Consider the following 13,448-nt stretch of genomic DNA (forward strand, 5'->3'; position numbering starts at 1 on the left):
ACAAATCTTTAAGGTATTTAACTTATTTTGTCGCATTCCAGGATGACCCATTGGCAAATGCCAAACGAGTTGACTGTGCTTTGTTGCCACCTTGTCAATGTACTCTTCAGTTGAAGGTTAAGAGGTCGCAATATGTCACAATATTGTGGATCCAAGCAACAACCGCACATCCTGGGAATGGCTTATCACCCACAGACTATGGCTGGGCTGAAAGCAACAGCCTTCTCATACCTATATGGTTCCAAGGATCCGCAACACCAGATACTCTCTTTGATGAAGAATGCGCCGACAGAGATAGCGATGAAACTATCATCGTTGGAGAGGAGGCTGATCCTGACGTCGCCGAGGGTGAAGAACCGATTGATTCAGATGAGGCATGGAGTGAAGATTCTGATTTGGAGGACGATGAAGGCTTCAAATAATTATAATCAATGTAGAAATTCACAAGCTCATGACTGTAACAGTATTATTAGCCCCATTGATCTTGACATGGTTAATATTTTGCAAGTGGTCATATAGCTGACCTGGGTCATCCAAGGGCAAGGCCATTTACATTGCATTACATTGCATCTGACAGGGGTTCCCCACCATACGAAATGTCTGGCAATGGTCATTTGGGATAAGCATTAACATGGTTAACATTTTGCAGGTGGTTTTATGTCGTTAGGTGAATAGCTGATCTGGGTCATCCAAGGGCGGGGGCCTATACAATGCATCTGGCAGGGGTACCCCACCATATGAAATGTCTGGCAATGGTTATTTGAGATAGAAATCATCATCAATAACATTCTGCAAGTGGTTTTATGTTGTTAGCCCACAAGCTAATCTAGGTCACCTCCGAGGGTGTGGCCCTTTCAAAGTGTCTGGCGCGGCCATCCCACCACAAAAATTATCTGGCGTTAGTGATTTTTGAAAGAGTTTGCAGTACTGAACAATTTAGCATCGGTTTCAATTTGTTAGTCACAAAGCTGATCTAGCTCAAATTTTTCTTGTCCTATTTTGGTATCTGTCGGGGGTAGGCCACCACCAGAAATGTCTGTCTTTGCTTATTTATCACACAATACAACATGCTGATTGAATTTCAATATGTTTCATTTTGTTAGAAGGTGGAGCTAATCTGGCTCGAATTTTCAGTGCCTTTTCACGGCCCTCATGACCACACCCACCAGAGCAAGATCGGCAGATGTCCATTTCTCTAGACCAGGGGTCGGGAACCTTTTTGGCTACAAGAGCCATGAAGACCAGATATTTTAAAATGTGTATCTGTGAGAGCCATATAAATTTTTTTAAACATTGAATGCAATAAAATGTGTGCATTTGTATGTAAGACCAACAGTTTTAGATATAATGGGCTCTAATTACGTAGACCAGGCACACTACCCCACGCCAATGGGGTGTGGCCAGCACACTTTCGTGAGCAGCGAAGTGTCCAATAATAAATCAAATACTTGTTGCCATTAATACAACTTCTGCTGCTGCATGGTTTTGCACCGTACTCAGTATATTTCATTCTTTTGGCCATCTTCGTCAGAAGGCTTGGTTCTGCAGCTTTAGCTAGGTGACTATTTGACTAAAGGAGGAAAGTTTACATTTACATGTTGACATCTCAATGACCGAGGTAGACTACCGCATTATCCAGTAATAATCAAGTTTTGGTGTTTGACCTGGAAAATATCATCAGGAAAGATGGATATGGTTGGCCGTATTGCAGTAGAAAAGAGATGGACGGATTAAAATGCATAAGAAAGTTGTTGATTATTTTTAACAGTCATTTCTGTGATGTTTACTTTAAAATGTTCGCAAAAATACATTTTTATTGTGGGCAGCTCGGCTTGAGAGCCAGATACAGTCATCAAAAGAGCCCTACCTGGCTCCCGAGCCATAGGTTCCCTACCTCTGCTCTAGACAGTGACCCTTGTACTAAATCCTGTGCACATGGGAATTTGTTAGCTTTCCGGCTACCCTGACCCCTGTGGGCTCCTGCTCTAAATCTAGTAATTTCTTATTCTGTTGCCCTAGTCCAGGGGTCGGCAACCTTTATTATCAAAAGAGCCATTTTACCCACACGCTTACTAAAGGAAAACAGATAGGAGCCGCAAAACATCATTTAAAAACAATATCTTATAAACTTTTGAAAGTTTGAATCAGTTTTAACGCCAAATTTTTACACCAAATTGTTGCTTCTCGTCACATGTGAGCTCTTTGAGCTCATCCAATCACGAGTCAGAACTCATTCACTTCAATTCATTCAGGGTCTCACAGAAAGTCAGATTAAAAAAAAAAACTCATTAAAAAATGCATATTTTTTCCCATTAGGGTATTTTAAAAAAATACTTGAGCGTTGTGAAGGGAGCCACAACAAAGTGGCTGAAGAGCCACATGCGGCTCTGGAGCCAGGGGTTGCTGACCCCTGCCCTAGTCTAATTTGACTATTTTAATCAACATGTCATTAAATTAACTGTTACTGGATATATTGTATTATCGCTCAAACATGTTGCCTTTTACTACCAAGATGAATTGAAATGTACATTATATTAATATACATTTTTGTAGTTATATAACATATATATATTTTACTATTTTTGCATCACTGTTGTAATTCCAATCCACATAGAAGACATACCTGTGGTGTCCAAATTGTGGCGCAGGGGCGATTTGTGCCCCACAGCATATTGAAATAAAAGTTTATTTGAAAAAAAAAAAACAGAAAAAATGGGCAAAATACAGGAAAAAGGCACAATGTAAATAGAAAAGCTGAAATGTTGATACTAATAACTAATAATGAGAAATAAATAACAATGATAACTAATTTTAAAAAACAAAAAATGGGGAAAATAGAGCCCACGATTCAATTATATAATTATAAAAAATGACTACTTATTTATAGATACATACTCTAAAAATACTAATAAATAATCTGACTTTAAGACGTTTTGGTGTTGAGATCAAATAATTTATTCAAAATGGCCACAAAAATAAAGTGGATCACATTACAGAGACAATGTAATTGCCACGCAATCATTATTATTAGGGGGAAAAAAGTTGATACTGTATATTTATTTAAGAGAGCATAATTGTCACATAATTTCAAGTAAATTAAGATAATGTGCAATAAAAATGAAAGTAATATGTATATTTTATGCAGACAATTTGATTTGGCCTGATTAAGAAAATCAATTAGTTGTTAGACCAGCTACAACATTCAAATAATTTTAACATAATAGTAAAAAAAATTGTACGAATTAATTAGAATTTTTGAGTATATATAATCCAAATAAAAATACTGTAACTACATAACAGTGGAATTGGGTGATGTGGGATATTGTACAGTACTTGGATTTGATTGGCTTCATGTTACCGTAGTGTAATGTCAATATATTTAACAACAAAAACAACAAAGTACGAAGTCCACCTGCATCTTCATGAGCTCCAGTAGAACTGCTGTATTAAACGTCTGCCTCTACAGACATAATAACGCTCCATTTGAAAGGTCTATCGTCTGTCAAGTGGTGTCTTTTGATTGTGCAGGGGTGCCTAATGGCTAAAACAAGGAGCTCTTCATCTCCACTGTTGTCGTGTCCATCCTCCTCTTCCTCCTTTTGGCATTGCAGGTGAGCATCAGCCAGGTGAGGCCCCAGCCAATGAGGAGAGCGCTGACAGCCAGCACCGCAGCCAGCCATACCGGGACATTGTCGGCACAATGAGGCGGCGTGACGGGGCGTGCTGTGCTGTGAGTGGATGGTGATGTTGTAGTGGTGGTTGGGGTAGTGATGGTGGTGATGGTGGTGGTGGTTGGGGTAGTGATGCTGGTGGTGGTTGGGGTGGTCGGGTCCACACTGGGCAAGCTGTTGACCTTTGTGAAAATGTAAGGATGCTCCTGCGATATACATTGAAAATAAGTATAGAAGATGAACAAATGACAGTATGTGAGGGATTCATTTATTGTTTCATACCTCTGTGGGACACTTGATTCTATTTCTGCCGTTTGTGAAATGATTATATGTTTGCTTTTTACCCACTGGCTCCAGCTGGGGGGGAAAAAAACATTTATATTAGAGTGGAATGCTAGAGTCACAAACATCTAAAAATAGAGACACATTACATTTTATGCTTTTTCCTTGGCTTAGTGGTGCCAGTGATGGCAAACAGTGAAACTGTGATAATAGAACAGGAAGCGTTCGCGTAGCCACAAAAACCTACAAATGTCCTCATATCCGCTTTCATGTAACATGCATGAAAAATACCCTGAAATATCACAGTGGTTTACTTCTTCGTACACTTGTAGGACAGTTAAGATGTTGTCTAAAACATTGCCTGTGCTGTTATGGCAACAGTTCTACCCTGGAACAGACACATTTCCACAGTTTGTAGTGAGGCTACATCAGGCGGGATGTGTCATATTAGAGTTTCAGCTAAAATGAAAGGAAAGGTATACAAACTGTGTTGTTTGGTCTAAAGCAGGGGTCTCAAACACGCGGCCCGTGGGCCAAATGTGGCCCGCAGGACACTAATTTGAGGCCCTTGCCTTGATATGAAAGTTTAATGTTAGTGCGGCCTGTGCAAGTTTGATATGGATGCTGTATGGTATCATGTACCCAGAAAAAATTATTACGTTTGATTCATGTTCATGTTAAAGGTTAAATAACTGTTAATAGTTATCCTCCCTATCCGTGTGGAAGTGGTAAGTTTTTGGCTATATAATTTTAAAGGAAATAACTTGAAGGCTACCGTTTAGGTCGCTAGCTCTCTAGTTTGCGAGTTAGCATGTGTCTCAAGACCCTGCAGTTGCGCAATATGTTGTAAATAAAAAGAGTATAAATGTGACTATAGTCGTGTTTTGTCATGTCTACAGGGCTCTAATAATGCTTTGTTCATTTTAATCTGAAAAAAATCATTTGTCTACCCACCAACTATATGTGGTTTCTTAAGTTTTTATTATTTGCCCTTTTATTATTATTATTATATTTATTTATTACTGATTGATTGATTTTCTTTATTCTTGATTTGTTTATTTATTTTTCATCTTATTTTGTGCAGAAAAATAAAAATTAAGATATTTGAGAACAGTGGAATGTTTTATCAGAGCTTTTATTGTAGAAAATCGGAACCAAAGCACTGAAAAAGTTTGTATATTTTTCTGTTTTTAATAAATGCGTTTTTTGTTTTTTTTTGAAAACCTGATGCGGCCCAGCCTTGCCTAGACCCTAGCTCCAGTGGCCCCCAGGTAAATTGAGTTTGAGACCCCTGGTCTAAAGACAGTGCCACTGATGAAAAGACAGGAAGCAGAACTGGAGGTAGCAGAGATGAGGATGCTGAGGTTCTCATTGGGAGTGACCAGGATGGATAGGATCAGGAAGAAGTACACCAGAGGGACATTACATGTTAGAAGCCTTGGAGATAAAGTCAGAGAGGCCAGACTGAGATGGTTGGGACATGTCCAGAGGAGAGATAGTGAATATATTGGTAGAAGGATGCTGCCAGGTAGGAGGCGTAGAGGAAGACCAAAGAGGAGGTTCATGGATGTAGTGACGGAGGACATGAGGGTAGTTGGTGTGAGAGAGACAGATGCAGAAGACAGGGTTGGATGGAGGAGATTGATTTGCTGTGGCGACCCCTGAAGGGAAAAGCCCAAAGAGAAAGAAGAAGTGGTGAGGTTCCATCCAAAGGCTTTCACCTCCTGGCCTAGCCAGACCTTACCATGTTATTCCACATGGCCACAGCCATGTCGGCATGCCCCCTCTCAGCGAAGTGGAAACAGTCCTCAGAGAAGTATGTGACATCAGGTCTTCCATCCTGGAGAAGAAAGCAAACAGAAAGGCGTAAGCGTGTGAATGGTAAGTCTCAGTGCTAAATAAAAGTGCTAGCGATTGCTTACGGCATTCAAAGGAAGGATGGAGTTTTTAAAAAAGGGCTGCACCACCACGGCAAAGTCTTCCCTGTTGTCATAGCGACTGCTGTGGGCCAAATTCTCTGTCTCCATCTGGAAAAGACTGCTCATTAGCTAAGACTAGCATGCATCAAAGAAATCTGCTTTGACAGGACAACCCAAACCGTTACACAGTCAAACCCAGTGGGACGATAACCATAGATCGGAAAATGGAACTTAGTGCAATGTTGGGGTGTCCAAAGTGTGTCCCGTGGCTTGGTTTTTTATTGGCCCGCAGCCTAGTATAAAAATAAAAATAAAAAAAAAACAAGAAAAATAGAGCAAAAACAAGACAAAAAGCTGAACTGTGGACACTAATAACTAATAAAAACACCAAGCTTTTTCCTGTAATATATATATTTTTATAAACAATATAGGGAGAAAATTTATTTTACAGTAAATTATGACATTTTCACAAATAAGATTTTTTTTTATTTAAAAAAAATGTTTTTAACCAAAGCAAAAACCAATGAGATCTTTTTAAAAACAAAAACTTTTTAAACAAAAAGTAACATTATTTGACAAAATTGGATTTTTATACAAAATAAATTACCAAAGAGTTAAATTTTTACAAGTTTTTTTTCACGGAAAATTGAACTTACTGCAATGTTGGGGTGTCCAAAGTGTGTCCCGTGGCTTGTTTTTTATTGGCCCCCAGAATAGTATAGAAATAAAAAAATTTAAAAAACAAGAAAAATAGAGCAAAAACAAAACAAAAAGCTGTTGACACTAATAACTAATAAAAACACCAAGCTCTGTCCTGTAATATATATATTTTTATAAACAATATAGGGAGAAAATTAATTTTACAGTAAATTATGACATTTTCACAAATAAGTTTTCTTTTTTTTTAACAAAAAAAAATATTTTTAAAAACAATTTTTTTTAGCAAAAAATAACATTATTTGACAAAATTGGATTTTTATACAAAAGAAATTACCAAAGAGTTACATTTTTACAAGTTTTTTTCATAACACATTAAAAATGTAAAAATATCAAAGTGCATCATTTGATTTTTCAGTACAAAGCTTGGACACCCCTGCACAACACGGTGCTGCGCTCGAGAGTCTGAAATTGTCCTGGCTGCCCAGTACAATATGGCTACACTGACAATAATAAAAGCAGACCAACACAATGTACACCACTAAGAAGAAAGAAATAAAACCATGACCATGTACCCCAATTCCAGAGATTGCAGTGGAACCGTTATGGAACCCCCCCATAACAAGTTGAAAATTGTACGGTCCTGCCGTCTTGCGTGACTCCACACACACGGTTGGCTAAAATTACAACAAATACGTATATAGCTTTCTAACCTGCACTTCCCGATTGATCCTCCTGATCTCAGCCAGCTCCAGAGAGTCGTCACTAGGTAGCATGAAGCACGGGCACCCTAACCTGAAGATAAAATGGTTAGCAAAAAATTAGACTATTAACTTCTAATCTTGAATTAGATACAAAGTACCGGATAGAACAATAAAGGATGAACGTACGGTTGTAACACGTTGCACCCGAGGCTATCCCTCTTGATCCTACGCAGGCCTTCAATCTGCAGGATCTCCAGAATGTTCACGATGGTCCTGGGAACCTACAAAGTATGTATGCGTTGCAACAATGTACTAAAGATGTGCGTGTCATGAACGAGTCGTTCAAAACTGCTGGTTACTCGCTTAACTCATGCACTTACTTCCTACTTTTACACAAGCTGCATCACAGGTACCCGACAACGATTCGAGTTTCACTGACTCATGAGCCATGGGTACCGATGCGTTTCACTGACGCATCGGTACCTGACAAAGACTCAAGTTTTACTGACTCATTAGTACTAGACAAAGACTCAAGCTTAACAGACTCACAGAGTCACTGTTACTCCACGAAGACTTGTGTTGGGTACCTCACGGTTACTGCACAAAGACTCGAGTTTTATTGAGTCGTAGGTACTCCACGAAGACTCAAGTTTCACTGACTCACATGCAATCGACAAAGACTTGAGCGTTACAGATTCACAGGTGCTCGATGAAGACTGGAGTTTCACTGAGTCACAAGTAATAGACAAAGGGTTGATGTTTGCTGACTCACGGGTACTTGCCAAGACTCGAGTGTCAACTGAGTCACTGGTACTACGTGGAAACACAAGTTTCACTGACTTATAGATACCTGACAGAGACAAGCGCTTCTCTAACTCGAGTCATAGGTACGTGACCAATTGTCCACTTTGACTAACTCGTGGGTACTTGATGAAGATTCAATTTTTGAGTGAATGGAGTACCTGATTCACTTCAGTGAGTGACTCACTCAAAACAGGAGTCAGTTAAAGGAGTTGAGCTTCCCATCACAAACATGAACTTCCCGGGCAAAGACGGCATGAGCTCACCTCTTTGTAGAGCATATCCAAACTTGTCATCATATGGTGGCTGAAGTTCTGAGGCGACAAGGAGGCCTTTAGTTGGGAGACACAAAAACACATACAAATATTCAAAAATACAAAAATTCATTCATTCATTTTCTATCGCTTTTCCTCACAAGGGGGGTGCTGGAGCCTATCCCAGCTGTCTTTGGGCGAGAGGCGGGGTACACCCTGGACTGGTGGCCAGCCAATCACAGGGCACATATAGACAAACAACCATTCACACTCACATTCATACCTATGGACAATTTGGAGTGGCCAATTAACCTAGCATGTTTTTGGAATGTGGGAGGAAACCGGAGTACCCGGAAAAAACCTGAACATGCAAATTCCACACAGAGATGGCCGAGGGTGGAATTGAACCCTGATCTCCTAGCTGTGAGGTCTGCGCGCTAACCACTTGACCGCCGTGCTGCCCTTGAATTTATTCTTGTAAATTTCCATTTTTTCCTCATAATTTTATGATTTTTTTTGTGGATTTATGACATTTTTCTTGTCAATTCATGAATTTATTCTCGTAATATTGCAATTTTTTTTCTTAGAAATTGACAATTTTTTTCTCAAAAATTTTATCACTCTATTCTTCTGAATTTTTTTTTCTCACTATTTCATGAATTTTTCCTTGTGGATTAATGACTGTTTTCTTGTAAATATACAACTTTATTCTCTTAATATTATGACTTTTTCTGAGAAATTTACATTTTTTTTCTCAGAAATTAATGACTTTATTCTTGTAAATGTCGATTTTTTTCTGAATTTGGATTTTTTTTCTCACAATTTTATGAATTTTTCCTTGTAGATTAATGACCGTTTTCTTGTAAATATATGACTTTATTCTCTTAATATTATGACTTTTTCTGAGAAATTAAAAAAATTTTTCTCAGAAATTAATGACTTTATTCTTGTAAATTTCGATTTTTTTTCTCATAAATTTACTTGTTTTTTCTCATGGATTTATACAAAAATATTTGGAGTAATTGTACTTTTCTTTCAAGTCCGACTGCCCCCAACATTGACCGGACAATGAGGTAGTGTCGGATGCACAAGAGTCGCACACAGTTGCAATAGTATCCAACTTCTTTGGGCTTTCTGCAAAAGGCAAAGGTGGATAAAAGCCAGATCATCTGCAGTTTTACAGGATCTCTGGCCGCATTGGGAGTGAATTTTTGATCTACTCGCACATGTACGGCCAGATGAAAGTGCGGGATGAGAAAAGTACCATGAGAATGAAGGGTAGTGTGTGAAAAGTGTAGTCAATTGACGACAGCTTGTCGCAGTCTATGTAAGCCTATCCATGCAAAGTTTGACTATTCTAGCATCTTTGTTTACACATTTTGCCTGGCTCCAGCTAGCTAGCATCAATAGTACATTTGTTTCACACAATTACGTATTAGGTGTCAACAAGGTGTCCCTTATTTATTTGTCCAGAAGTTGGCAATTTATCATTATAATTATTATTTTCAGATTTCTTTCTTTTTTTTTTTGCTGACAAACTTAAACACTTAAGTTAACTTCACACTTAAGTCCAGTTTCCGACCCGAATCCTAAAACATCAAAGGAGGCACTATAAATACACTTATTGTGTGGAAATATGGGGTAATAACTATAAAAGCAATCTTCACTCGCTAAATGTACTGCAAAAAAGGTCAGTAAGGATAATTCATAATGCCGCCTACAGAGAACATACTAACTCCTTATTTCTAAAATCACAAATACTTCAACTTGCTGATAGAGTTCATCTTCAAACAGCTAAAATAATGCATAAGGCTAAAAATAACCAATTAGCTAAAAATGTCATCCAATACTTCTCTACAAGAGAGGAGAAATATGATCTCAGGGAAGAAGTACATTTGAAACACTTCTATTCTAGGACTACGTTATGCTAGCCATAGCATTTCAGTATGTGGAATCAAACTATGGAATGGATTGAGTAAGGACCTCAAACAATGCACAACGATGAGCCAATTCAAGAAACAATACAAGCAGTTGATGTTTGCTAAATACAAGGATGAAGAGTCTTGAACCAGTCATGATGTGCTATATATATCACTATATTGACACGCACTATGGTACCCATTATGGCATTGGATGCTCATATCACCTCCTACTTTGGTACGAGGTGCATTATTAAAAAAAAACAAAAACAAAAAAAACAACCTTAAACTGTATTATGGAAAGCAGGAAGTGAACACATATAACCAATAAAATAAAATAAAATAAAAATAAATAAAATATAAATAAAATAAAAATACCAATATAACCAATAAAAATAACCAATTACCTAAAAATGTCATCCAATACTTCTCTACAAGAGAGGAGAAATATGAAAAAAAAAACTGTATTATGGAAAGCAGGAAGTGAACAAATGTAACAGTTAGTGATTGTAAAAGTACCAGATGGAGGGGTAGGATTTAATAAGCTTTGCTTCTTCCTACTCCTTTTGGACATGTGGAACTGTGAACTGATTATGGGATGCACTCAATTGTAATCTGATGCATGTTCAAATGAAATAAAACCATTACCATTACCATTACCATTACCATTACCATTACCATACTGGCACCAACGAGGCCTTCCAGAAGCCAGGGACGGAGACAGGGTGGATAGAGAAGACATTAGAGTGTTTATCAGTCATACAGTGAAAATGAGAGTGAAGATGTGAAGCCCTGAGGATGGACCCCCATTTCCACATCAGTTCCAATTATACGGAAGAAGAAAAAAAAGGCTGCTAAATCCTGTCAACTACATCCCCCCAGCGTTCACTCATTAATAAAATGAGATGAAAATCTTCCACACGATTATCACAAAAAGTTTAATACACGCAATAAGCGAAGCGTGTAAGAGTAAGTGCGTGTTGTTTACGCAACAAACAAGGTCTATCGCTGTGCAAGAGAAATGAGAGGAGAAGGAGGGATGAAAAAATGGAGGAGGAGCAGAACAGAACAGAATGCGTCCATTCAAAGGACGCCGTGTCTGCTCACGTCCCACAGTGACACAATAAAAACATTTGACACAAAGCTTCATAAAGCTCCATTCTTCCCTCAGGCTGCTTTGCCCTATTTGGAGACTGATATCATTGGGCCACTCTTGAAGAGAAGGCCTTTACACGACAACGAGACCAGGCATATTTCCACCTTTGGTCTTTTACACAGAACACAACGGAAGCAGGTGTTTGTTGCACTTGTTTGCACTTTCATAGGCTTTTTATTAGGACACTGACCCGGAAAAAAAAACAGCAGCTGAGCAGGGGTGTCCCAAATATTTTCCAGCAAGGGAATGAAAAATGGCACATCATGAAAAATGAAAGGATGCACTGTAAGGGCCACTTTGATATTTTGGAATATGCTAAGACATTACATACAGTATCTTTCAAGAATAAATGCATCTCAGCTTTGTGATTATAGGTGAACTATAGATTAATAGTATGACTAATAAAATGAAATTATGAATAATAGTATAGTATTTTTTGGTTGACTTTCAACTAGTATTTCAACTTTATTCTTACATAATTTTTGTACATTTTTTCTCGAAATATGATGACTTTATTCCAATAAAATTTTCACTTTAATGATGTAAAATGTTACATTTTTCCTCAACCTAATTTTCCAAAAATTACAAAATTTATTTTGTTGTTGACATTATTTCTCCTCAATTATATGTCAATTTCATTCTTGTAATTTGTTCAAACTTTCACCACTTTCGCTCAAAATTTTGTCTTTATCCTCGTAAAATACAGCTGTTTTTTTAATTTCATTTTTGCTGTTTTTTTGTCCACATTTTCCAAATATTGCAACTTTTAGATAATCTTTATAAGTGTTCTTCTTGTAATATTATTAATTAATTCCCATAATATTTCAACTTTATTCTTACATAATTTTTGTATTTTTTTTCTCAAAATATGATGACTTTATTCCAATAAAATTTTCACTTTAATGATGTAAAATGTTACATTTTTCCTCAACCTAATTTTCCAAAAATTACAAAATTTATTTTGTTGTTGACATTATTTCTCCTCAATTATATGTCAATTTCATTCTTGTAATTTGTTCAAACTTTCACCACTTTCGCTCAAAATTTTGTCTTTATCCTCGTAAAATACAGCTGTTTTTTAATTTCATTTTTGCTGTTTTTTTGTCCACATTTTCCAAATATTGCAACTTTTAGATAATCTTTGTAAGTGTTCTTCTTGTAATATTATTAATTAATTCCCATAATATTTCAACTTTATTCTTACATAATTTTTGTAATTTTTTTTCTCAAAATATGATGACTTTATTCCAATAAAATTTTCACTTTAATGATGTAAAATGTTACATTTTTCCTCAACCTAATTTTCCAAAAATTACAAAATTTATTTTGTTGTTGACATTATTTCTCCTCAATTATATGTCAATTTCATTCTTGTAATTTGTTCAAACTTTCACCACTTTCGCTCAAAATTTTGTCTTTATCCTCGTAAAATACAGCTGTTTTTTAATTTCATTTTTGCTGTTTTTTGTCCACATTTTCCAAATATTGCAACTTTTAGATAACCTTTGTAAGTGTTCTTCTTGTAATATTATTAATTAATTCCCATAATATTTAAACTTTATTCTTACATAATTTTTGTAATTTTTTTCTCAAAATATGATGACTTTATTCACATAATATTTTCATTCTTGTAATTTGTTTTTTTTTCCTTGTTTAAACTTTCACCACTTTCGCTCAAAAATTTGTCTCTATCCTCGTAAAATACAGCAGTTTTTTTTATTTCATTTTTGCTGTTTTTTGTTCACATTTTGTTCACAACTTTTAGATAATCTTTGTAGTGTTCCCTTGTAATATTATTAATTAATTCCCATAATATTTCAACTTTATTCTTACATAATTTTTTATATTTTTTTTCACAAAATATGACTTTATTCCAATAATATTTCACTTTATTGACATAAAATTATAAATTTTTCCTCAACCTAATTTTCCAAAAATTACAAAAAAATTTTGTTGTTGACATTATTTCTCCTCAATTATATTTCAATTTTATTCTTGTAATTTGTGTTTTTTTCCACCTTGTTTGAATACCACTTTCACTCAAAATTTTGTCTTCATCTCGTAAAATTATTAATTTTTGCTGTT

The 13,448-nt window shown here is 36.4% G+C and overlaps 1 protein-coding gene across 1 annotated transcript in view; it reads right to left on the bottom strand.

Annotated features, from left to right (window-relative positions):
• Window positions 1-3,036: 3,036 nt before the first annotated feature.
• The window catches only part of plb1 (phospholipase B1), a 33,105-nt gene continuing 22,693 nt past the window's right edge, over window positions 3,037-13,448 (bottom strand). The window contains exons 34-40 of the mRNA XM_058091341.1: window positions 8,301-8,366; window positions 7,420-7,514; window positions 7,243-7,324; window positions 5,876-5,980; window positions 5,698-5,793; window positions 3,954-4,028; window positions 3,037-3,877 (exon numbers count right to left, since the gene is read on the bottom strand). Coding sequence (XP_057947324.1) covers window positions 3,542-3,877; window positions 3,954-4,028; window positions 5,698-5,793; window positions 5,876-5,980; window positions 7,243-7,324; window positions 7,420-7,514; window positions 8,301-8,366 — 855 coding nt within the window. The 3' untranslated portion in view covers window positions 3,037-3,541. The remainder of the gene's footprint in view (window positions 3,878-3,953; window positions 4,029-5,697; window positions 5,794-5,875; window positions 5,981-7,242; window positions 7,325-7,419; window positions 7,515-8,300; window positions 8,367-13,448) is intronic.

This window comes from Doryrhamphus excisus, chromosome 13 (assembly GCF_030265055.1).
Source record: "Doryrhamphus excisus isolate RoL2022-K1 chromosome 13, RoL_Dexc_1.0, whole genome shotgun sequence".
NCBI classification, from domain to species: domain Eukaryota; kingdom Metazoa; phylum Chordata; class Actinopteri; order Syngnathiformes; family Syngnathidae; genus Doryrhamphus; species Doryrhamphus excisus.